Here is a 26,491-nt window from a genome sequence, read left to right as displayed (position 1 = left end):
GGTTTTTGCTCTGGACAGTTTCACTCAGGCCTTCTCCCTTAAATTATTGCTGGATGATTATAATGTAGATGTTTAATAGGATTACAGTAAGGATAGCAGCTGCTTTAAGGTAACAAAGTTAGTGATACAATTACCACGACAGATCATTGGTCTGTGCCTAGGCAGTCAGAATGTAAAACCAGATCCTCGTGGTGGCTGCCTTTGCTCTGTGTGCTTTGAAAAATCATGTATCTAGCTGAGAGAGTATTTAAGGACTCTTTCCTAAATATTCAACATAATGAACACAGGCACAAATAAAACAAATGGCAGGCTTATGGCTCTTCTGAAGCGTTTGGGTTGCGTGTGCTATCCAGTAGTGTTTCCACAGCATAGGAACTTTTTTTAAAATATGCATACTCCAATGTCTCCCTGTATGGGGGCAAGAGCATCTAAGAATTGCTTCAATTCCTTTTTCTTAATAAAATATTTTTTGTCAAGTCATGTGACAGCCATTAGTGTATTAACATTTTCACATTCCATGCTTCTCATGTAATGGTGACCTCTCCCTGTGCTGCCATTTCCCATTTCCTTCAAAAATTTTCAGTGCTGAGAAGTTGTGAACTGGAGCACAACATCTACTGTAGCTGGGAGCTGTCATCACTGCAGTCAGTTAAGAGCAAGAAATCTACTAATTTTATTCAGGGTGTCTCATTAGAAATGAGACAGGTCTGGGCTTTAGGAAACAATCCAACCATCTTGTGTGCTTAACTCCTTTAAGGGAGAGGTCTTGGCAGATGGCTGCTGCTCCATTCACAGTCTCAGAGGTCTGTAGCACATGATGATGACTCCTTTAGAGGTGGTGCAGGGCAGGGGAAGCTGACTTCAAACCCAACCTCTCAATTTCTATTTCTTAAAGTATTTTCTCTTAGTTCCTTTCTCTTTTATTTCTTTTTTTTTTCCCTTGCATTTTTCTTTCATGTGTTGTCTGTCACATGCAGTGAATTATTGCATTCATAGTTACGTGAAACAGTATTTCATGTCATATAATTGTGATACATCTGTCCCTGATACAGCTCTTTCAGAGATCAGTTTTAGCACCACTTATACTGGAGGAGGAGCCTGTCCTTTCTTTTTCTTTTTTTTGAAGGAAAAGAAGTCCCCTGCAAATGAGTTCATTTACAGCCGTATGGATGCTTTAATGTTTTAAGTAGGATTATTGCAAGCATCTCTGAATAAATAACATCTAATTTACAGAATATCTTTTGGTTGTAGGAGGGGGTGAATTCTTTAGCAACTCAGCAGCACATGATCTGTAAACGTTTGGCTCTGAGCTGTGCGCTAAAAGCATCGTCATTTGCTTTATTCCTTCTTCAAGGACTGTGACATGATTTGGGCTTTGCTCAGTATGTGCAGTCTGCAGCAGGATTCCTTGAATTGTAGTTTTTCAACTAATTTGCTCTTTGGAACAATCCTATTGTGGGGGATGGCAGAGATTCGTTGCCCAGCCCTCAGCAGGGCAGGACATCTGTAACGCTGCCATCTGCCACGTGTGTGCAGATACTCAGCTGATGAGCTTTTAATAGGTTGGTGTCAAAAGGGAGTATCCTTTTCCTGTTGCAGAGATGAAATAGCATTGGTTTTGCCTCCTTCACCCACTGGTTGTGATCTAGAGGCTGCATAGCTCAGTGCTGTCAGGGCCTGACTTCTACAGCCAGGGGCGAGATAGTGGTGTGTTGTGCCATGGGAGCTGTGCCTGACTGCAAAGGTGATGGTGGATGGGAACTGTGATTTCCTCTATTTTTCAGTAATTGCCTTCAGCAGTCACAGTATTACAAAGCAACTTGATGCAAAGAATCTTTCTGTCTTTCCTTGAATTTGCCCTTTAATGAGACGGAAATAAAAATCAGCCAGCTTTGTTTTCATGATGAAATGAAACTCGTGCTGAAATCCTCTCTGAAGAGTTCCAGGGTGGGCTTTTTTTTTTTTTTTTTTTTTTTTTAAGAACAGTAATACCTTATTCTAGATTATCATCACAAGTAATCTAATTTGAGAGAGATTGAGGGAAAAAAAACCAGTTATCTTTTGAAATCCTACCTTCTGGATGCAGAAAATCTCTTGAGATCTCTTGAATTCCAAAGAAATGTGATAGCTTTAATTTTCTCTTTACTTTTTATGATCAAACATGAAGTTTAAGCAACGATTGAATTTTTTTCTAACGCAACATTGCATGCAGTGGCAGTAGCTTAGCAGCAGGCAGCTGTTCCCCTTTGCACCTCCTAAATGCAAGGAGTGGCTCCGAGTGCACAGAGCCGCCCTCGAGCTACACAGGCAGGGACCCAGCGATTGCACAAGCCCGTCTCTCCCTGGAGCTGAGAGCTTGGTTGCAGCGTGGGGCTGGAGAGGAGGTGATCCCATGGAATTTCCTCTAGGAAGTGGGGGCGAGGGGAGGGGAAGGAATGCTTCAGTCACAGCTGCTTGTAAAAGGAGCGCTAGGAAAACAGATCTGCAGAAGTTACCACCGTGGAAGATCTCTAGCTGGGAAACAAAAAGCTGATTTGGTAGTGTAGGGCCTGTAAAATGTGTAAGCATTTGCAAGTCTGCAGGTATTTGTTCTACAGAGATGAGACCCTTGTTCACTATCACAGAGCCGCAGGAAAAAAAACTGTGGCAGCTGCTGGAATGCCTTTGATCAGGGTCCCAGTCCCAGTTCCCCCTCCACTGTGGTTGGGGCCGGTCTCAAATGGTAGGTGATAGCACCCCAGTTGTTCATCAGAATAACCAGTAATTCAAGAATGTTTCTGAGGGGGAGTGCTTAATTTCAGTGGATGACTGGAAGTGTTAACAAGCACTAGTGTGTTCTTTAGTGGGTCCCATCAGGTGGATGGCAAACACCGTCTCTCACTAATGACTGAGGCGGGAGTCTCTCTCAGCCTAGAGCCTGGGTTTGTTCTGCTCCAGCATGCTGACGTGAAGCTTTCCTTTCCCTTGGAATAGCATCGAGCTGAAAGCACAGTCTGTATTTGCAAACTGGTTCTCATTCCTGATGTCTCATATCTCATGCAGTTTCATACAACTTAGAAATCTTGTGAAGTCTGGCTGCTTGCTGAAGGTTCTTTCTGCTGAGCTCTGAATTATGTAATGTTAACTCCTTGAAAGGAAGAAATGAGCCGGCTGAGGCTGACACGTTTTAAGACCAGCCTCTTTTTTTTTTTTTTTGTAACCTTTCAACTGATTTTCCCGTCACATTGGTGCCAAGCTGCATTTACGGTTCAAAAAAGTAACACTTTTAGATTGCATGACATGCAGATAATAAACATCTGTATTTTACCTATGGAATGGAATCAGTAGTGAATGTAGGTAAACAAGTCAGTTCAGATCTGCTACATCTAACAAAACTTTTAACTGAGGAAATCGGTGTTTACTCTGAAAACAAACAAACCAATGAAGATGAACAAACATGCCAAAACATCAGACCCAGATCCTCAATTGTTTTCCCACAACTTCCAAAACTCTGTCCTTGTTTTTACATCCAATAAAGGTCTACTGCCTCAGTTCAGTTTAAGTAGTGCCTTCCCCAAAACAAACTGGAAAACAAAATTTTTGAAGGGCTGTTGGGAGAAGAATTAACATTTCATCAGTTAGGTATATAATCTTTGCAGGGAGATGCGCAGAAAAGAGTCAAATTTTTAATTTGGATGTTGATAATGTTATGGTGCATGGAAATGGAGGAAGAAGCACCAATGTGAACACACAAAGAGAAGACTTTGATTTCGGGTTTGTTTTGACACTGCTCCTAGTACAAATATTCCACTTGAAATAACCTATGTGGGCCAAGTTAATCATTAACAGAACCAATTTCAGGAGAACTGTGCTTAAATTCATACTGCTGTAATAGCCTTCAATTTCCATTTCTTCTCTCGCTCACTTTAAATCTTTTTTTTTTTTTTTTTTTTTTTTTCAGAAGAGGTGAAATTTGAAATCTGTTGCTTTGCTGCCCTGAGATAAAACCCCCAAGATAAAAATTGTGCCTTATTTCTCTTAATGATTTGATTTTTAAGATAATAATTACGTTACTTGAGTAATTTAAATAGTGATTTGTAATTTCTACTATTGTCATGGAAAAAAAATGCAAAATTCTTTGTTTGTTTTTCTCTGTGTTCTGTGCAGCTATGAAGTTGCACGTACTATCTTTAAAAGACAAACTAGTGGGTCACTGTTTCTGGCTAGGAGAAGATGGTTCTCAAGGTGACTTTTTGTTTCAGATGCAGTCACTAACAAGATTTGGGAAGTCCATCGGAACATAATCAAGTTGTTCTGGAGTGTTAATAAGGATTTTTTTTCTGTAGTGCCGGAGTGAATGCAGTAGTGAAATAAGTGTTCTGGTCACAGAATATATAAAGTCTTGCTTCATACAAAGGAATGAATACTGAAGAAATCTGAAATATTTTATTTGCAAGCCCTAGATGTCAGAAATAAAATGACCTAAGCCTTCGAAGAGCCAAGACACTTCTGGCTTTGAGGATGATGCTGATATGGGAACTTAAGAACTTTTGGCGTCTGGAAACCAGCAGAAAGTTGCACTTCAGTACATGGTTCAATTTATTTATTATTTGTTTATTTATTTAGCTTGTATATGAAATTTCCAAAGAATTGGTGTTTCTCGCTTCTTTCATTTTGTATTAATGAACCTCACAGAGAACAGAAAGCTCACATATGCCTCCAAGACAATGGTGAGCTTAATTTCTGTTTATCTGCAGTGTGCTCACAAAGACAAAATCCTAGAAAACACCAGGCACCTGCAGGAGACCACAGCTCCTATTGCCAGCATTAGGATTTAAAACCACTTAACACTCCATAGCTTGGACTTAGTATTTGTTTGACAGCAGAAAGCTGAGCTTTTCAGCTATGCAATTGCAGTGTGCCAGATAAATTCTGTGCTCTCTGGCTTGTTCTTTTTTTTCCAATCTTCTTTCGACCTGTAGCTGTGCAGTACCCTAGAGCAGGAGCCTCCCCTGAATAACATAGCTGTGCAATGGAGGGGCTACTTGGTGGAGAGAAGAGACTTTCCCTGCCAGGTGTTTGAGCATCAGCTTGGTGTGGTATCCTGAGGAACTGACAGAGCATTGTCTGTTTCCTTCTTCATGTTGCTGTTTGTAGATCTGAAAATGAGTGTTTGTAGATTACCTGTGTTTTGTTTCTCAGATATTTCATATTCAACACTCCATGCTTGATGCTTGGTTTTGCTGTGTTGCAGAATGGTAGTAGGCTTTGTGTGAACTTTGTTATTAAGGGTTTTTTATTTGTTGCCAAAGGTTTATTTGCTGTATTTTGAAGATCTTAAATACTTAGAGGGAATGTGTTCATCCATGTTCCTTTTTCCAGGTGACAATCACAGCTTACAGGGCTTTCGTGCTGCAGTACAGAGGTATGTAGTATGAGAGAAAAGGCCATTAGCCACGATTGCCACTGAAAGCTATTTATCGTCATACCATGGACACAGCAGGAACATACTCTTTACTATGCAAATGAGGATCAATTCTTTTTGAACGTCTTCCAAATATTCAGAGCTATGACATTATAAAAATACACAGTCATCTGTCCCCTTCTGTTTCTTCCCAAGTGAATTGCATGTTACTTTGTTTCATGAGAAATTATAAAGGCCTTTCCACTCATTTCGTTAATTGCTTATGCAGTTAAATATTTCCCAATTCTCTTTGAAGTGTAGGAGACTTGCTCTGAATTGTAAGGTTTTACAAATATTATGAAATATTTTGGAAAACTGGCTGTCTCAGGAGACGGGTCAGCTCTATCTGTCACTGACCAACTCCTTCTCATCTAACGCTTGTGCTGAGATTGCCGTAATGACACAAGCTTAGTGTTCTGGACAACTGAACTGGGTAGAATTGATAAGATGCAAAAAGTTTGTAGGTTTTGGTAGATTGCAGTTCCAAATTATTAAGATACTCTTGGGTAGATAGGTGGAGTAAGGAAGTTTTTTGAGTCTGATTCTTTTTTTTTGATAGAATGGAAAAATTCTTTTTTCCTCTTTTTTTTCCTCTTTTCCTTGTTTTTTCCTCTTAAGTTTCCATTTAGTCACTAAATTTTGTATTGAAGCAAAGATGTGAAGCAAACTCCATCGATCTAAATCAGTATGGAACATGGGACTGCTGCTTCATTTTGATGGATTTTTGGTCTTCTGTATTGAAGATGCTACTTAAAATTTAACGATTAAGTGATAATGCCTGTATTTTCAAGTCAGAGTCCTCCATGTGAACTCATTGGGGTCCAACCCCCTTTAATCTATTTGGAACCCCTGATTGCAGGTGAAACCTGAGCAAGATGCTACTTTAAAGGGTACCATATAGTTTTGAAAGTAATGTTAATTTGTTTATTTTTTTTAATCCCATAAGGTAATTGTATTAGAAGTGAAACAGAATATATCAGAATAACAGAATATATAACAGAATATAACCAAGATGCGTAATTTTTTAAAGCTGACCTGAGGTGTACTTTGAAAAAATACCAGAAAAGCACGTCTGTTTATATATAAGATCTCACCACAGAAAACTTAGTTAATTTTTGTTATTATTATTATTATTATTTTTTATGGAGAAAGAGAAATTAGGTTCTATTTCTCTGGATGAAAATTAACGAGTCCCTGTGACAGAAGACATCCCAGTGCCCTGAGGGCGTTGTAGCATTTTTCTCCCTTTCACAGTAGTTGGCATGCTTGCTTTGTCCTTTCCTAAGTGAAGGGAGGGGGAGGAGAGCATCTTCAAGTGCAGTGGAAAGAGTGAATTGTTGTAATTTTGCCTTGTAATCCAGAAGGGATACTTCTGAGGGCAATGTTTTTTCTGTTCATTGGTGTCCTTTCCAGACCTCCATTTTGTTCAGTGTGACAGAATTTGCTGGAATGTTAACTGTTCCTCAGGGATTTAGCTGGATTTGTGTTTGGGTCTTGTGCCTTCCTCAAGACCTTGTGGTTGTCTTCTGCCCATGCTTGTGCCTGAGACCCCGCAGAACTCCTGAGCTTCTGCGGGGATGAGGAAACATGAGGTTGTTTCTCTCGAGTTGCTTTTCTGTCTCCGAGGTCAGCGTTTGGCTCCCCTGCTTTTTTTGTCAGGCAGTTCCCTGACATACATGTCACCATGTACACCATGTACAATATTACAGGCAGGGTCTTGGTCCTTTCCTAGTAATAATTAATTTGCTTCCCAAAAACCTCCCTGTTGACTCGAAGATGTGTGAATCTGTTGTTTCTTCCTTTGATTTCATCTTGAGGGTGTGGATTCTTTTAATCCCAAAGATAATTGAAGAGAAACAAAGTATCATTAAATTTCTCTTGGCTGAGTCACTCGGGGTCTGTGAGCTCATCTCCCTGGCCTTCCCACACAGCATTTCCGATACGCAACTAGCCCAGTGTGTGCAGGAAAGGCTGTAAACTGACCTAGATACTCTTTAACTCTTTACTGATGGGTGGATTTGTGGCACTGGATACAGCCGTTGCCTCTTAGTGTTCTCAGTTCTTTCTGGGAAAGAGATCTGTCTGCTACATTTTCCTGCTTTTGAGAGATTTTCATCAAAAGTAATTTAAGATTGCTGTTTGGATTGATTTAAACATCTTGTTTAGATAATTTGATTAGGAAATTAGTGAATGAGCTGTTTTAGAATCTGAGGTATAAACACCGAGATCCATCTTCAAGTAGAGGTTATATGTTTGTATAGCACTTTATCACTTCCAAGAAAAAGATCGTTTGCTCTCCTCCTACAGGCAAAGGAATGGTCATCTCATTCTCTCAAAATATAAAAGAAAAAGGATCTGTATGGGTTGGCAAGTCCAGAAGCACTGTGACCACGCTATATGAACTTACCTTGATGTCCTGTGTTAGAAAGTTGTCATGATATGCATCATACAGAGTTATGCTGACTTTGGGCTTGTCCATTAGCTTATGCTAGTGCACTGGCTGGGTGATTTTTCCTGGCTCTGTATCAGAATGTGTTTTTTTGTATTCTGTGTTTGTGAAATTATCCTGCCTGTTCCTTTTAAGCAATACTGAATCTGTGTCTTACTCTGCTATCTAAGCTTGCAGTTGGTGCAATTAGCTGCATGATAGCAGTTTTCTCTAAGTTCAGTTGGTCCCAGTCTAAGTCCAGTGTAGTTCTCCATGCACAGCTACCCGTGGGCTGAGTTCTTTCTACCCAGCAAGTATTAACTTCCCTTTTCTATCTTCCTCACTGTGAAACCCAGCCCATTGATCCAAGAACTCCCCAGTGCATACTGGCTGAAGTGGGACATTTGATTTACCCTTCCACGGTGCTGTCTGACATAGTCATTAAATAAAAAATAATAATAAAAAAAAATCACTAGAGACAAGAGTCTGGGGGATCAAATTTGTTTTAGCCAGCTCAGGCATATTTTACATGACTGTCTTGTAATGCAGAGTGCACTGTGTCTGTACGTCTGCCTGCAGCTTGGAAATAAGAGTGGGCTGAATGTGTGGTTGTTCTAGAAGACTTCGGTTGTACTTAGCTAGCTATTACAGTGATGGGATCAGAACAGGTTAATGGTGTTGTTAAAGAAAATAGTATTTTTAAGCTACCAAAAGCAAATTTTCAGATAAGTATCTATTACATTTTCTTTGCAAAACTGCAGAAATCAAGTTCTGCCTCCTGCTTGCTTCAATCAACATTCCAAAGACTGTCTATCTGAAGCAGTATGAAACTGAGGAAGTGTCATTGAATGTGACCTGATGCATCAGCTGCAAAGGTTGCACATTAGATTTTGTGTTACTTCTTGTGATTGCTCATGTGTTTCAAATTCGGCAATAGGCTGATAGAATTTTTTTTAACACATAACACTCTTGTGTCTCTATCTCAGCACTTAATACTACTGCAGACATCTTTTCAACAGAGCCATGCAGCTATAATCAATAATATGTGAGCTGATGTTTCCGCTCAATAATGTGCAGCCACTTAAATGCCTTTCTGAAGCATTTTGACCCTAGAGGAAGCTACTTTAGTCCAGCTTTTTTCCCCATTGAAATGGAGATATTTGCTATTCAGCACAGTTGGGATGGAGAGTAGAGAAACATATTCAAATAGGGATCAAACCTACATGCTGTGCTGTTTAGGGGGCAAGGCCTCTGGAAAGGTCTAGTAGAGATTTTGAATAATTTGTCCACTTAGTGCCATTTTAGCATGATTGACATAAAGTTACCAGAAATTAAAGGAGATCAGATTCTAATATTAATTTTACAGTTGCTTCATAATGAGGTGTTAATTCCAGTATTGAATAGCTGTTGAAAGTAGGATGTTATTACAAGTATTTCATAAAAGAATCACTGTTCAAATGCATTTCAGTGGGCCTAGAAGTTACTTGAACGTATTGAAGTGTTTTGTTTTTTTCCCTCTTCTGCCTTCCAGAAAGGAGAGGGGCAGCCAGCACTTCCCAAGATTGGGTGATAAATCAGTGCAAGATTCAGTCACAAATAGATATCTTTGTCTCAAAGGTATTTTAATCCAGCAGCTTGGTTTGTGCTGTTGTTTTTATGTCGTCTTATAAAGACAAAACATATTAAAAAAAAAAAAAATACTAATGATGGATATTATTCCAGTGACCAAGCATCTTCCCTACAACAATATATGCAACAATAAGCATTGTGTGTGTACATACATATAGTATACACTTATATGTGTATATATATATATTTTATATAATACATGAGGAAGTTTTTTGTTGTTTGGAGCTCATTAGTTGGTCAATGCATTGAAATGAAATGTGGCTGACTGTGCCCTTGTGCTTTGGCAGTCCTCAGTTGCATGGCTTTAAAGTCTTGGTCTACATATTCTTTGGGGCATTGCTTATTTACATGGAAGGTATTAGATTTGTTTAGAGACCTTTCCTAGATGTGATACTAATAGGCAAGAATAAATTAAAGAGTAATCTTCTGCAGATATACAGGCTTGTAGCATTAATAAGTGCCTGTCTGTCTACCTAGATAGCAGGTAGTCTAATACTGCCTTGGATTGTAGCCAGAATAACACCTTTTGATTGATACTGTTCTGACTAAAGGGAAAAAAGTATTGGTAAATGATGATAAATTATATTTTCCCTTTGCCATTCCTTTCCACGTGAAAAAGTAATATACTTAGAAAAAAAGAACACACACAAAAAACTAACCAACAAAATAAAGGACAATGCATTACATGCTGAGAATGAGTGAGTTTGGCTTGCTTAGGTGGAAGGGAAAGAGGAATTAAAAGATGGGGGGAAAAAAAAAGTCTACAGGTGTACAGTCTATAGGCTAATTTGTGCTCCAAACCTGATCTGTACTACTTAGCACAAGCAAGAGAAAGGAGTTATAAATTACGAATAACAAGAACTGCTCTCTTATGTCTTCTTAGTTTTATTCTTTCAAGCTGTTAGTGTAGGCTCTGCAAAATTGGTGAGGCTGGAATTTGCCAAGATTTATGCCTGGGTGTAGAAATACAGCCTTACTTTCAGATTAAAGCAGCTAGCAGTGGTAAATCAATACATGCAAGCCTGCAGAGCTGCCATGGGCTTGGCTCATAAATACGCATTAGCATTTATCTGAAGTTTAATTTCTCATCTTCCCAAATCATTGTCTTGATTAGCGATCATTTTTCAGTAATGAGAAAGAAAAAAAAAAAAAAAAAAAAAGGGAGGTGGGTGGTGGATAAAAGGAATTGCCACACTGTAGAGATAGTATTCTGGACTTGTAATTTAAACCTGTTCAGAACTTTACTATTTTGCTTGCAAATGAATTATGGTTTTCAAAAACCCCTGACATCTTTCATGCTCTCATGGCTGTGTGAAACTTTATGCTTTCTAATGTTTTTTTATATTCTTCCTGTGAGCCACATAAGCCATGGTAATTTATTTTCAAATATTTTTTTTTTTCAGCTTTTGATGGAGATCTGTTTAAAATATGGGATTTTTTCTGTATTTTGCTGTTTATGCAGACATACTTGTGTCTGTTCTGTAGTGTTAAGATAGGACACCAATATTTGCTTTCTTAAAATGGCACAGCTTTGTTGTATCTTATAGCTGTAAGAAGCTGTGAGCCCTTCCCTTGTCAGCTGATTTAGAGGCAAAGTGCTGCAAACTGCCCTAGAAAATTATTCTGTGTTTTATTTCACTAAGAATAACTGTGTGGTGCTGAAAAGTGGTTTAACTGAGAATTCCAAAGTCTTTATTTATGTATTTATTTAGAGGATTCTCCAAACTTTGCTTTGCTGAACTGGTGACTGAATGGTGCAGACTGGACTGGGAAGTGCAGGCTGCTTTGCAAAGCAGGATGCAAGAGGCAGACATCTTGTTTTTTTGTGCTGATGTACTGTCTACCAATCATTTTATTGCATGAATGTCTTCGTGGGTTAATTAGTTTCTGATAATTCTGTGACTTGTTTGTGATAGTCTGATGAACAACCGAACAAACCATTTTTGTATTAAAAATCCTACTTCATGTTTTATGCTGAAGCATTCTATCATAATTTCACTGTAAGAGTACTTTGTATCCGTCACAACGTACTGTGGTAGAAGTAGTGTAGCATTAGTTTCTTAGCCATTCGATCTAATAATAATTTACACACATCATTTCATGTTCTATCCAACTGTAAAATATGTTCTTTGGGGAACAATGCCCCATATTTTATTTTTACAAAAACAAATGGCTGTAGTTGTCTTACACTAATTTGATCTTTAAGCTCAGTAGCATGCTGGCAGGAAGTAATGTTTTTAGTGTCATCCATCTATGCAAAAAGATGTTTGAAAGCTGAACGTGAGTCTGTGAAGTACACGCATTTCAAAATATTTCTCACATCAGTCCTACCATAGGTAAATGGAAAAACTCCTAAGTGTGGTGGCAAAAAGAAGGTAGAAAGTATTTACTGCTAAATGTCGATTTCACGAACTGTAAAGATGATGATAAACATAATTTCCTCTTCTTAAATAACAGGTGCTTTGATTAACGCATTGCTGTGATTTATTTTTTTTTCCCTCTTCTGTTTAAGAGGAAGAATGCTATGGTTACTTAGACAATATTTGCACTTCAAAGTGTGTCAAAGAGGCAAATTCGTTTGTGTTTCTGATAGGTTGTTTATCCTGCTTAACCTATAAACTGTGGAGTAACAAGGCTACTGAGCTGATAGACAGCCTAGCAGATGGCTCAGAGATTACAGTAAATCACATCAGCTTGTCAGAAGTCAGGCTGGGTTACTGCAGGGACAGCATCTGTAAGAAACACCGAGTGGGATCAGTTGTCTAAGTTCCTTGCTTGAAATTTCATTTTTCTTCGCAGCATGTAACCTCTTCCTTCTTTTGGTGTTGCTAGTACAAGCGCTTTTTGATTACAGTTCAAACAGATGTGTATAGATCAGCAAATTTGGGACTGGCCTCTCGGTATCCTGGCTTTCGTAAGACTCATGCAGTTTCTCCCTGCCATTGAGTTGAGCGTTGTGATCTCACTAGCCTATGAAATCTTAAGTGGAAATTAAAGATGAAGTGACTAAATTAAGTTGAACAGTTTGCTGCTATCCTTGTGTTGAACATCACAAGTATCTAGTATTTGGTTCACTTTATGGTTATATGAAAATTGAAGAGTGTAATTTTCAAAAGGGATTAGCATGAGTGACCTCTTCTAAATGCTGGCTAATAATGGCATAATGCTGTGAAGGCAGGGAAGTCAGGGTGTTGCTAACTTCAGTGAAAATACCATGTATTTAGTAGTCAAAATCATGTTGCAGCTGAGCAAAGATAGGCTGATAAAGATAGAGCTTGGTAAATCTCACCCCAAAGTGTGGGTGATTATTAATCACAGTTTTGCTAAATATCTGTATTCACATCTTTAGTGAAATGACTAAGGCAACAGATGCTTGTAAATCCTTCAGAATTTGCCATGCTTGTTTTTAGTTTCTGAAATTTGCATTTAATTAATTTACATTTCATTCGAAAATACATTTATTTTTAATTTTGAAATTAACAAAAAAAAACCTTCACCATCCACCACGCTACTGTAAAGATTTTATACTTAGGATTTTTGGTCTCTCATTATTTCCATTCTCCTGTTCTTATGTTCTTTTCACACAGTGCCATCAGTTGAATTCTTCTCAAGACCTGATGGAGAGGAATACCTGATGGAGTTGCAAGGGGTTATAACTCTAAAAGCTATTTCAGGGGGAGGTTTCATGGATGTTTTTTAATATGATCTTGACATCACAGTACAAAAGAATAACTGCCGTTCATAGAATCATGTAATAACTGGAGTTGGAAGGAATCTGTAAGTATTGCTGAGTCCAACTCCTGGCTCCACACAGGACCACCCAAAAGTTAGACCATATGTCTGAGACTGCTGTTCAAATGCTTCTTGAACTCCAGCAGCTTGGGGCTGTGACCACTGCCCTGGAGAGCTACTCTAATGCCCACTGCTCTGTGGGGCATGAAGCCTCTCCCTTATCCCCAGCTGCCTCTCTTCTGACAGCTCCATGCTGTTCCCTCAGGCCCTGTCGCTGTCACAGAGAGCAGAGCTCAGTGCCACTCTCCAATAGCTTTTATGTCCTTTCTGTGCTGTGATGCCTGAACAGCTCACAGGTGAGCTGTGACCACACCAGTGCAGTATAGAGAGGGACACTCCTTCCCTTGGTTGGTGGCAATGCCATGCTTGATGCACCCCATGGTGCTCTTGGCCTTCTTGCCTGCCTGGGCACACTGGTGACTCATATGCTCAACTTGCTGAGCAAAGCCATCAAATCCATTTCTATATATTGCAAAATCCTTAACATAACGAAGAAAAAAACCCAAACAAGTAAACCTGGTGTTAGACTTTTTTTTTTTTTTTTTTTTTTTTTTTTTTTTTTTTTTATGATTTAAGATTGATGGAGAAAAAATCTCTTCAGGGAGTTGTTGGAAATCTGTTGTTTTGCCACAGGCACTGGGAATGCTGCTTTAGTGTCAACTGTAATAAGTCTTAAATGTTTAAAATGTGTGGAGGCACTATAAAAGCAATTTTCCTCCATTGCACATTGTAATGCAAAAAAGCGCATTGTATGCATTGTACAGTGCTTCATACTTTTAAGATCATCAGTAAATTTTGCAAGAAAGAACATGCTAATTGAAAAACCTTTGCAAAATAGAATAAGAATAGCTGTAGGATACTAATGGCACCCTTCTTTTCCTTGACTTTTATTCAGTTTTTATGCAATGGATGGAGATTATTCACATCTCTATAGAACAAGAGGAAGCAAACATTTCCTGATTCTAAAAGCATTTATTTCCTATCCTCACAGATCATACTCTGCTAAATCACAAAATAACTACTTTTAAGAAAACAAAATGGGTAGCTGAAAAATAATCTCAAAAACCTTCTTCCTGTGTGTCTCACTTTTCTATTCCTTACAGTTTTGAAATCCTGGTTCCTTTTCAATATAAGAAATAGATACACTTGTGTAGAGCCAGAACACTATAAAACCTATTCATAAAATACTACTTTTTATCTTCCTACTTTTTATGTTACAGTGAATATTGTCCAAGAAACTAAGAAGGCATCTGTTCATACCACTCTGATAAGAATTGTACGTGTCCTTTATGCTAAGCATCTGCTTTTATAAGGACGGATATCTGCAAGGGTTGATAGCATATCTGATTTTGCATCTGATTTTGCCACTTTTATTTACATAGTGAAATCTGGAATTGTAATGTACTGAGTCTGAAGAAAAGATTGTTTATACCCAAGTAATACTGGTCTAGACTGTGCTGATGTTGGTAACCTCATCAGTAATGATGAAGGTGCATGCTTCAAGTTTTCTTGACCCTGCGAAGAATTTACAGCTACTTATATAAGACTCTTGAAAAGTCTTATATTAAAAGTCATATTAATAAGATTTAAATTTATAATAATAATTTTATATATATATATATATTATATATATATAATAATAAATTTAAACATTAAATTTAACATTAAATTTAATGTTAAAATTAAAAATTTTAACAGCTGCGTATATAAGACTCTTGAAAAGCCAAATATTTGTGTTTTGTTTTTAAAACATAGATCCTAACTTGTTTTAAATATATATATATATATGTGTATATGTGTATATATTTATGTATTTTTCATGAGTGGACAAACTGTTATTTTAGAAGTTTTCAAAGTGGAACAGAACAGTAGTTGGTTTCTATCATAATGAACTCTAATCTGTTTGGTTAGCTATTATTTATTTCCTGAGTAAAACAATCAAAACAGCAGTTACAGCTACTTGTATATTTTGAACTTGCCAGCTTTCTCTCTGAAGTACAGGAGAGTCAAAGGGATAAGTAATAAGAAAGAAAGGAATTATCATTGTCAAAACCGCATTGACCATTCAGTAGAAATATCACCAAAGCAAAGCTTTAGCTTTCTTTTAGTTTAGTTTAGAATTTCCTGTTTTGTGCATAATGAGATTTATGGTCTGATGCCTGAACCAGGGCACGTATAGCTGAGTTGATTAACCCAGCGCTTCAATATTTGAAGCTGCTATAGGAGTTCTTTATGAATGAGACAAATTAGGCAAATCTAGAATAATTTTGAAGGATAACTTGTACTAAGCTACATCATTCATACCTATTAACTGTGCAAATGAAAATAAGAGAAGTATAAATGTAGTTTTTCTGTAATGTTAAATTATACACTAAAAATGGCTGACTAACTTTCAGTAGTAGGTACTCATTATAATCTGGTGAGCAAATATTTAGGTCTGGGATGGCCATACAGCAAGTGGTTCCAAAGAGTTTGTCGTAGAGCAACGTGTCTTCTAGCAGCAGAAAACAAAACATGAACAAAACGTTCCTCTGATCTCTCCTTCTACACTAGGGCATAAATGTGGTGAAGAATTTTAAAATGAAAACCATATGGCTATAGTTTGTTCAGCCTGTTGTTCTGTTCTACAAACTCTGTGTTCTTCTGAATGGAATAAGTTTCTTTATCAACTTTTAATAATAGAACATTTACCCATAATTAAATAGCAGGATTGTAGTAGACTGTCTCAAAGACTATTGTTTACACATTGCTTTTCTGGAATTCTCTTTATGGGAAAATAGAAGATTTTGTATGGAAAAACAAACAAAAAGAAACAACCAACCAAAAGTGCTTGTCTTCTAAGCATAAAGAGAAGGAAGAGCATGAGTTTTGATACACCACTTTTTCTAAGGTGCAACAGAAATGGAGGTATGGGAGCCAGATATAACCTTTTGTGCTTTCAGACTGCTCTGAGTATGTTTTTTGGATCCAGGAGGAAAGATTGCTGGGGCTGATTATGTTCCCATGGCTGTTATGTTGGCCTGGAAATGCTCTGAACATTGGAAGAGAGTGAGGTATGGGAGCCAGCTGCACCAAGTTAGCTCTTGCTAGCAACTCCGTGACTCTTTTGTCAGTTATGGGGAATTTGTTTTCTTGATACCACCTGGAGCAGAGAGGCTGAGAACTGCAACATAGGTGAGGCTTCCTCATAGACTGCTTAGTTTTCTGTTCTCTAGATCTCAGTGAAAATGAACTGGCTGGTCTTACACATATACTACAAGTAATAGTACAGAACATGATACAGACTTGGCTATGAAGGTCCTTAGTTATATGTAAATTGTTTTTGTTTTTAAGTTTTTAAAAATAGGATACTCTGAGTTTGAGAAGGTGAAGTTGCTTGCTTAAAGTTGACTGATTTGGAGAAATGAGTATTTGTTACTTGTATGTATTTGGGATCATACAGAAGGGTAGTATTCATTCCAAGAAAAAATTACATTTTGAGTGTATGCATCTTTTTGTATTACAATTAGTATCCAGCAATTTCTTTACAAGTATTTCTCCCATTTGCTTTACCTGTTTTTTTTTTGTTTTCATTGCTAAAGTAAGGTTTATTTTGATGCAGATGCATACAGCATCTGCAGTGTATTTTAGCATTAACTGATCTGCCTTACCGTGTGGCCCTGCTGGCTCTCTCGTGTCTTTGGGTCACCTGGCGAGGACACTGGCTGCTCACCAAAATCTTTGTGCTGAGCCAGAATTTCACAATTCTGCTTCATAGTGAGTTCATGTACTCAGAACCACTTGTGTGTTATGAAATATGTGCCTGGGTTTACCATCTGATTCTGACTCTTAAAAAGAAAGCATTCTGCAAAGGGCACTGGTAAGGTGCTAAGTTCTAAAATACAATTTAAAATAAATACAAAAGCGTTGCAGCATTGTTTCTGCATTGTGGAGGCCTTCTGACAGTGCTGTAGTAACACAGGGGAGAACAGCAGTGTCTCTAGGAATGCTCTTTCTACACCAGGACTGGGCTTCTACAAAGAAAGAGATGGCATAGCCTGTCTTCATCACGGGTTGGAGGAGTTAAGCAGCTCTAAATGGCAAGGGCTTTCCAGATGAGCAGGGATTCTTTTGGTGTGTTAGGGTCCGAGTCAAAGCCAGGTGGTAGAAAAACCTTCACAGTTGGAAAATACTGTAAAAGGAAATAGTGAGCTTGATGGAATGAGGTGTGTTAAGCTGTAGACAAAGGTTTAAACAATTCCAGACAATCCCTGTCTAGCTTTTCAAAGCCTGTTCTTACTGTACCTCCCCTAATGCACACACAGATAAGTTCTTTCAACACTCGAAGTAGCACTTGTGGCAGAGCCTTCGAGCTGCTTTGTTCCCATTTCTTGCCATGCTCCTCATGGCACCTTTTTGCCCTCATGTCACAAGTGCATTCATTGTGCTAGCAAATGTACAAATGGAGAAGAATAAACACTCATTCAGTTTGATTGGTGTACAGTGTTTTAAAGACCCTTTTCTTTTATCCTCCATCATTGAGGTTGCCAAAATTATACTTCCGAGATGTTTTAAGTAGACATAAAAGTGTTCCTAGCTATATGTAATAGATCTTGTTACTTGTGTACTGCCTTTGATCATATTACTGAACAATGCAATTTTTTTAAAGTACCTATAGATTTTTTGCTTCAAGCTTTCCACTTTAGAAGTATCTAAGTCAAAGGTGTGTTGCCATATTTTGAGGTTCACATTGCTTAGCAGTAAACGTTGCGGCATATGGGCTGGTGGACTTATCCTTTCATTTCTGTGCAGAGTTTGTGATAAGCAGAGGTGGACATTGTCCTGTGAAGTAGCAATACTGCATATCTCCCTAATTTGGCTTTCAGACAAATCTGTCCTTGGTATCCAAATATACATTTGTCATGATCTTCTGTACAATAGATAGCTATTACATCAGTATACAGCTTGTTATTGAACGTAGCCCCTTTAGTCTCATAATCAATTCACCCTGTCAATTATTTGCCTGAGTTTTACCTGTGTCCTATTGTCCTTAATACATTAATTGATGCTAGTACAAGTGCAGTACTTAAGAAAATGAGAAAAGAGATGCAAAGCTGAAGACATCTTTCTATCTTCAAAACTTTGTTGCTGTTGTTGGTTTGTTGCCCTGCTTTCAGCAACAATTCTCATCAAGCATGCAGGAGGGCTCTGGAGTAGCAGGGCAGCAGCACCAGTGGAGATGTGCTCAAGCTCTGAGGGGAGTGGCAAGTCCTCTAACATTAGTTTGGAGCATGATTTTAATGCGTTCTGTAGATCACTGATTTCTGATAGATCTGAATTGCAGTTGCGCTAGCAAATAAGTGAATGCAGGAACCTATATTAGCAATAATATTAGGATTTCAGAATTTAGGAGGAAGGAAGTAGATGTTCATGATAGTCATCATTTGAAGGAAGCAATTACGAGGAACTGTAAAGAGTAATTTCCCGTTATCAGACCACATGTTGGAAGCAAGGAAAGTGTTCTCCTCAGGTTAAGCTCAGGTGGAGCAAACTGCGTTTCTGTGCTTCATGAGGAGTGGAGAGCTATCGCCTGGAAGGAGTGTTTACTGGGAACATCACAGGAAAAACCCTGGTGATGCGTGCCACTGTTACATTGTTTCTCTGGTGCATTCCCAGACTCGCACTGCTGACTTTTCTTGGCTGCCTTCCATGGCAGCTGGTTCTCTGCAAGAGCTGTGTTACCCGGGACAGTGAATTAGATTGCCAGTGGTCTTGTACGTTGGAAGGCTGGGATGGGTTTAAGGAACAGACATGCAGACGTATTTAGGTGCTGTTGGCATCAGTATCTGGGCCAGCGCTGTCCAAAGCCAGTCCCTGATTCCTCTCAGTCACCAAATTGGTAGAGGACTACAGCTGTTTTATTTATACAGATACTCAATAGTGTATTCTTCACTATCACTTTCTATGCTTTCAAGACCTGAAACATTAGCAGAGATGACCCTTATTTTGTTAGTTGTTTGCATGTATGTTTTCCTCAAAGGTTTTGTAACTTTTGCATTAAGACAGTGGGAAAGCTGGTAGGATATGGAGAATGCTAGCTTCAGATCTAGTGCTGAGGTGCAAGAATTTAGCAGATCTTGAAGATCTCTCTTTCTGTGTTTGTAAACACAAGCCTCTCTTGTGTTTACAACGCATACATCTACTCTGTGCTCACAGGAAAAGTTCAGAAATTTGAACTCACAGGGTATAAACCTCTCATATAGAATGACTACTAATAAGGAAATATGTGCTACAGTTATTAGGCAACATTTCTGTTGCTTTACTACATCTTCCAGATATATTTAAGCATATATAGTTTTTCATAGACTCTTGTACATTTTTAGGCTATAGATGGATAGTTCTTTTTCTGTCAGTGTAGATGTTCACAGTTCCAAATACAATAAGGACACTAATGTCTAGTAGATAGTGCTACTGATTTACTCCACTGCAGCCAAAAGAAGTCATACGATGACTCATTGGCTGAAACTCATCGTGAAGACTGAAGAATATACTTAACTGTTCTTTAGGAGGGAAGCACTTTGTAGATAGGCTTCCCCCTTAAATAACTAACTTTGCAAGTAAGCAGCTATTTGAACACTCTTATGTATCTAAGCATAATTTTATTTATTGGACTTCTTGCATATTTTGAAGAACCTTTAAGACTAATACAGCTTCTGCAGAAATTCAGTCAGTCATCTGTTGAAATAATGTCTTTTGGAAGCGCTATTCAGTAACTGCCACTCTGATGGATTTATATTTAGCAAGTGAGCTGGCGAAACTTCATTCTTCCCCAAATTCCACTTTCTTCTGCTGATAACGTTTCTAATACTTATCAGTTCATTTTTGGTTCTTGTACAGTGACAGAGAACCTCTTGGCACGCAATGCACAGGTATACCTACTGATGTAATGTTACCTTGTGTTTGCTCATGTGAAAATAAAGTCATGTTTCATTGTTCCTCTCTTATATACTAAGCAGATCGCATCAAATGTAGTTCAAAACAAACAGAGGAGCTTGTGGTAAGGAACTTGGGAATCTCTGCTCAGTTTCTGATTCAGATGCTGCTTTGCTCTGTAATGAGTGTCTCTGAGCTGCTTTTTTACTTTTTTTACTTTTTAATAAAAAATGGGATATGATTTCCAATGCAAGTTGCAAGTTTTCACCAAATGCAACAAGTTCAGCTCAAAGTCAGAGTCAAAAGAGCTATTAGTGGCAAACTTTGCAGGGTGCAGCAGTCATTCCCATAGCTGAGATTTCTGTCTGTCTTTTTATTTAGTTTTGTCTTAGTTCTCTTGATGCTCACCTTTGGGCTGCATAGAAGATTGCTGCCTGGGCTACCAAGCTATTGAAAAGATGCAAACAGGCAATGAATATCTTTTTCTTTACAAAAAGAAATTTGAAACTTTCCTGATGGATGTTTTGCTTTTAGTTAAAATTGTTAACATTTCAATTTTCCATTTTAAACATACAGAAAATTCTTTATCAGCTCTGCTGATCAGCTTTTAGAAATCTTATTCATACATATCAGTTTTCTGGAAGAGAGGTTTCATTGGTTTGGGTTTGAATCAGCAATTAAAATAAATAAATATTCAATATATAATATATATATATATATTATTTTTTTTTTGAACCTTATTATCAAGACTAGCGCTGACGAGGTCATTTCTTGTCTGCTTTATTTGGTACTTATACTGACTGAGTGAGCTTATCCCGCTTATCCCTAAAATATGGTTCCTTGTGCCTACCAGGATTTTACCAGAATAGTATGTTTTGTTTAAAGCACTTTTTCTTTCACTTGTTTTATGATTCTCGTGTGCTACTGGGAACTCAGGGAAGTTGCCCATCTCTGAAGGTGCTCAAGGCCAGGTTGGATGGGGCCCTGAGCAGCCCAGTTTGGTGGGTGGCAACCAGTTCATGGCAGGGGGTTGGGACTGCGTGATTTTTAAGGTCCCTTCCAAACCAATGTATTCTGTGATTCTGTGAGAAGAGAGCATGATCACACTTGAAATAGTTGATCGTTTTTGTTGCTTCTGTCTACATATGACTTTTCATTAAATAAATATACAGTTTATATACTATTGCAACTTACTGAAGGTAAACATAATAAAACAATTTGAATGGGAGGTTTGCTGTAATAGAATGGTTTTTTTTCTTCCTTACATGTTTTTTTACGTATTTATAATACTTTCTAGGTATGGGAAAATTGTATCCACGAAGGCTATTTTGGATAAGACAACGAACAAGTGCAAAGGTATGTTTGCTTTTTTTACATTCACCTGGATAATTGATTTTATAAAATTGACTATTTAATAATTGACTAGCAGTTTGATTTCATAAAATAAACCAATGCTGTATTTTAAGTGCTTTTGATTTCTTTTCTTTAGTGATGCTCATAAAGCAGGCTTATTGTTGCCCATGGTCAGCATACTCAGTACATTTGTTTCCAACGGAGCTGGCAGTCTGCCTGTGTCAGTGGTGCAGCCAGCCCTGGGTGAAGCGGACACGCACACTGCTGGCTGCCAGTCGGCCTCTGTTTGAAACACTAAAATGGAGTTAAAAGCAGCTTTTCTCCTCTGGCCTGGAGAAAGCAGGGAAGCTTGCAGCAGATCATTCGATCGTACTAAGCGTCTGAAAAAAATGTATATTGTGGAAATCAGCTCCACTAATCTGAACAGTTTAAAGCAGCAGTTAATTACACGTTCCAGTAGTGTAATTATGTTTAGCTATATGCTAGTCAGTGTGTTGGGAGCAAAGAGGGGGTTCATTTTCACCTAAGTAATTGCAGCTGGAAAAAATACAAAACCTCCTTCAGATAAGTTGGATATGTCCATTCAGTGATCTGCAGCACTCACTGCAATTATAGTGACATGTAATCTCATATCCCAGCGGTGTGCATGGTGAGAGGTGTGGCAGCAGACACTGAAATATCAGATTGTAGACTTTTTTTTTTTTTTTTTTTTTTGTTACAGTTAAGAGTATAATTTCTAAACAAATTAAAGAATTGAGTCAGATCATTTAGCAATGTTAGTGAGTGTAAAGCTCATGAAAGAGCATAAAGCTGATAGATAGAGGTAGGAGACAAGAATTTATTGTTAATCAAGTCTTGTTTTTTGTGGAAGAATTGGAAACAGTGCAGTGGTGCAGCTCCTGTGCATAGCTACCTGGGTCTCCATCTTAAGCTGTTAATGATGGACTGACAGTGCAGAAACCAAAATTTCTAAATTTTTTTCCTCAGTTTACATGTAGATGTCATCCATGCACATTGTGACTAGGAAATAGTAATTGCCCTTTTCAGTTATTTCTGTCCATTAATACTGATGACAGCAGCTAACTGATTTCGGTCTGCCCATTCCCCCTGCTCCTGAAGACTTCAGGAGTTCTGCCAGCAATACTGCTTCTGATCCTGTCTCTTCAAAGATTTAAACACAGAAATTCTCACGTTAATATTTTAAGATGTTTTAGCTGACTTTTCCAATACAGATTTGAACTCTCACCAGTGTGAAGCAGTAACTAATGTCTACTGTAACAGTGTACGGCAAGTTGAAGCTATGGGGAAGCTCCCTCCAAGCATTCAGAGTTGCAGTGGGAATATGAGTAGACAGAATGCAGAGATGTAACTGGAATGTAATCAAGAGATTGACAGAATCTCTGGCTCTTGCCAAAAAAGCATACCATGGCATTTAAACTAACTTCAACTAACTAACTGCAATGAGCGATTGAGCTTACGTATCATCGAAAAGATGGCAAAGCCAGCTCTGATGGCAAGCTTGGTATCAGTATGTAACTCCATCTATATTGCACCCTGCATTGTGGTGGTAGAGATAACCTATGCTAGTGTGGGTATGGAAAACTAGTCCTGCTTTGGCAGACCAAAACTTGATATGAGCTAATTCACTCTGTTTCATGTCAAAATTTAACAGTCCCCAACACCACATGTTACACAGAACAATATGCTGCTTTCTTCAGTTTCTTGGCAGGTTATATAAGCTTGCTGTGATGTACAAGGCTGCTCTAGTTGTTTTTTTCCCAAGTTAAGGCCTTTAAAGCTGGCTCAGTAATATCTTTGCACAACCTTTTTGTCCTCAGTATAGACATATTGTAAGAGGATACTGTTACCATCTGAAGAAATGATTGAATTTTCTACTCCTCTACAGTTTTTTGGTTTTTGTTTTTATCCCTGTTTAGACATTGGAGAGGGATTTTTTAGTATGGTTTAATGGTGGGAAGGAGGGGGAGCTGAAAAATATAGAATGAGGCTTGCAATAAGGGAAGCAACCTCCAAACTCCAATAATCTTTTGGGGATTAAAAACCCCAGTCTGTAGTCACCAAGGCGTGTTGCTGTCCAAATACATTGGAATCTATTAACTGTATATTGTTGTTCAGAATAATAAAAAAAAAAAAGTTGCATATATATATGTGTGTATGGAAATTGTTACAATTAACTTCAGTTTTACATTAAAACTGAAATATTCCATCATGTGACATAGAAAAATTATTTTACTTACATTCTAGTTTCAGTAATGATAGGAAAAAATCATTTGATTTCACTGAAGGTGGGTTTTCACTCACTTTCTAATTTAACTGTCCTTTATGTACTTACAGTGAAGTAACTGGATTATGGTGCAGTAGATATGCATCTATTAAACTAACCTATTCTCCCAGTTCTGAGTAAATGAGCTGGAGCCTGCAGGCTTATTGGTCACTTATTCAAACCAGACCAAGAATGTAGTTCAGAAAAATTAACAGATTATGCTTTCCTTGGTGAACTCTATGAAATGAATTTATGATGTCACATTTGCTCTTCTTGGTTATGTACCAGATAACTCAAAACAAAGCACCATACTATTTCTGAGATTTGGATAAAATCCTGATAGTTAGTGAGCATGGAAATTGATTTATTCCACTACAGTAGGTCTCCATCATCACAAGATGGAAAGACTTGGGTAGAGTTTTTGTTTTTTTTTCTGGGAACTACATGAAGAACCAACAAAGAAATTGTGTTAAATAACCATGCTCATAACCATGCTCATAGCATATGAAGTCTTTGATTAAAAGCTGATTACTACCTTGTTGATGAAATATGCAATCTGAAGAGAAACTGGAGTTTTTTACATTTCAGGTTATGGCTTTGTTGACTTCGACAGCCCAGCAGCTGCTCAGAAGGCAGTTTCTGCTCTAAAAGCTAGTGGAGTCCAGGCACAAATGGCAAAGGTGAGTTAAATTAAATGGTTAACTCTTGCAGTGGTTTATGAAGAACAAGCTTATACCTTAGGAGAGCATTGGCAGTGTGAATTCTCAGGTTGCAAGACCTTTATGGTGAACACAGTTCTCAAGCCATTAGATAGCGTAATGGGATTTTCAGCTGGCATATATCCCAAGTGAGCTCAACTAACGAAATAAAGAAAAGAGTCTGGTAATTTCTCCAAATGTGCTTGGTTGGATTTGTCGCAATTCTAATTTATACTGCCTTTCCATTGGCCTAATGAAAAGAAAGATCAGGAATATTATTATTATTATTAGCAATAAGAACTACAGAATGCTTAATGGGTTAAATTCATCATGCTAATTTCTGGACAAATTGGTTAGCTTCAACAGCTTCCAGCAGACAGGTATGAGAGATTATATACATCATCTAATTGCTGTTACTGAGGCTAACAGCCTTGCAATTTGAGGATGAATTAAGAGCAACAAAGCAAAATTTAACCTAGGGACTTTGTTTGCAGCATTTTTAATGTATTTTGCATTAATAAAAGAGAAATATAAATCTGTGCTAAGATTTTCTTGATATTCCTAGCCAACTCTTTGACAACCTATTCTGCATCAGGGCAAAATCAAATATTACTAAAATTAAAGAAATATGATCTTTTTACTGATCTCTGGTCTCTGCATTGAATTATTACTTAACATGGCCTTCAGAGCATTATCTCCACAAGATAAGCTTTATAAATCCATAAAATCAGGGAGATGATACATTAATAATGGTTTTGTCATGTGGTGGTATTAGGTCAGATGGCCAATTTCCAACATGACGCCATAGCTACCACTACAAATTTATTCTATTAAGAAAATATTTCCAACATGATCTGTTCATGTAATTTGTGGTGCCTCTTAAAGTAGATCTTCAGAGTTTGAAAATTATATTCTAATTAAGTAAAAATATTCCCGTAATTAAACAGTAAACTCAGAGCCTTTTTTAATTTTAATAGTTCATAGCAGATCTAGCAAATCTTTTGCAGTTCTCCATTAGGTGCAGATTTTTTTTGGATGAGATATTTTCCACAGCTTCTCAGCTGAGGAGAACAGTTAAGCTAACAACATAAAATGTCTTTGGATGAGTTCCAGGGTTACAAAATGGAAACCATATGTTTCATACTTAATGCATGTTTCACTGCAGCCATGATACAAACGTACATGCTTACCAAAAAACACCAGACTTTTTTCTTTTTATAGTTTTTTATCTATGTTTAATAAATAACTTTTAATATTTAGCTTTTAGGTAATCACTTCAATATATACACTAGATTTTTCAAGACCTCTGTCTGCTATCTTACAAATACAATATGTAGGTAGGAGAAAAGAAAGTAAATTCATTTTGCTAATAAAGAATTTTAGCTTATCTAATTGTCTGAGTAGGTGAAGCTTTATTTATTTTTTCTGGCAATCTAATGAATAGTTTCCTAGTTTTTTCCATACATTTTTTTTTTTAATCGTTTCAACTGCTAGTTAGTTGCAAAATTCTAATATTTCTTTCTGTTAGCATTAATGAAAAAGCATGTGTCATGATACTTGATCATTTTGATCTATTTTCTTACACTTTGAGTCTGTCAATCCTGCTGACTTGTGGGAAATCTATAACTATAAAGTTGGCATCAGAGTGAAAATTGTTCATCTACTTTTTAGCACGATAAGGGTGATTGAATTATAAATTTAGAAAAAAGAGAGAGAAAAATAAAGAAAAGCAGCAACAATAAGTAGTGCTACAACAAACAGTCGTAAGTGATGGAGAGTTCAAGTGCTTTGATTTGTTGTCTATATACTTTGAGCCATTGAAATTTTGGCTAGGGTGGGGTGGACAGATAGTGCTGCTCTCCTTTTGTCTGAAAAATCGTATCTCTACTTGGATGTGCCAAACAGAGAATCACCATCCACTTCCAGTTGTTTTGGCAAGATCTAAGATCAGA

General features: G+C 37.6%; 1 protein-coding gene across 4 annotated transcripts in view; it reads left to right on the top strand.

Annotated features, from left to right (window-relative positions):
- RBMS1 (RNA binding motif single stranded interacting protein 1) overlaps positions 1-26,491 on the top strand; it is a 138,397-nt gene that overhangs the window by 81,691 nt on the left and 30,215 nt on the right. For all 4 annotated transcript variants that reach the window (XM_052675495.1, XM_052675497.1, XM_052675494.1 and 1 more), the window contains exons 3-4: positions 21,502-21,560; positions 24,430-24,521. In XM_052675495.1, the coding sequence (XP_052531455.1) occupies positions 21,502-21,560; positions 24,430-24,521 (151 nt within the window). The remainder of the gene's footprint in view (positions 1-21,501; positions 21,561-24,429; positions 24,522-26,491) is intronic.

Source organism: Tympanuchus pallidicinctus, unplaced genomic scaffold, assembly GCF_026119805.1.
Source record: "Tympanuchus pallidicinctus isolate F22 unplaced genomic scaffold, pur_lepc_1.0 scaffold15, whole genome shotgun sequence".
NCBI classification, from domain to species: Eukaryota; Metazoa; Chordata; class Aves; order Galliformes; family Phasianidae; genus Tympanuchus; species Tympanuchus pallidicinctus.
Note: the sequence above shows the minus strand (reverse complement) of the source record. Positions and strands in the feature narration are given on the sequence as shown.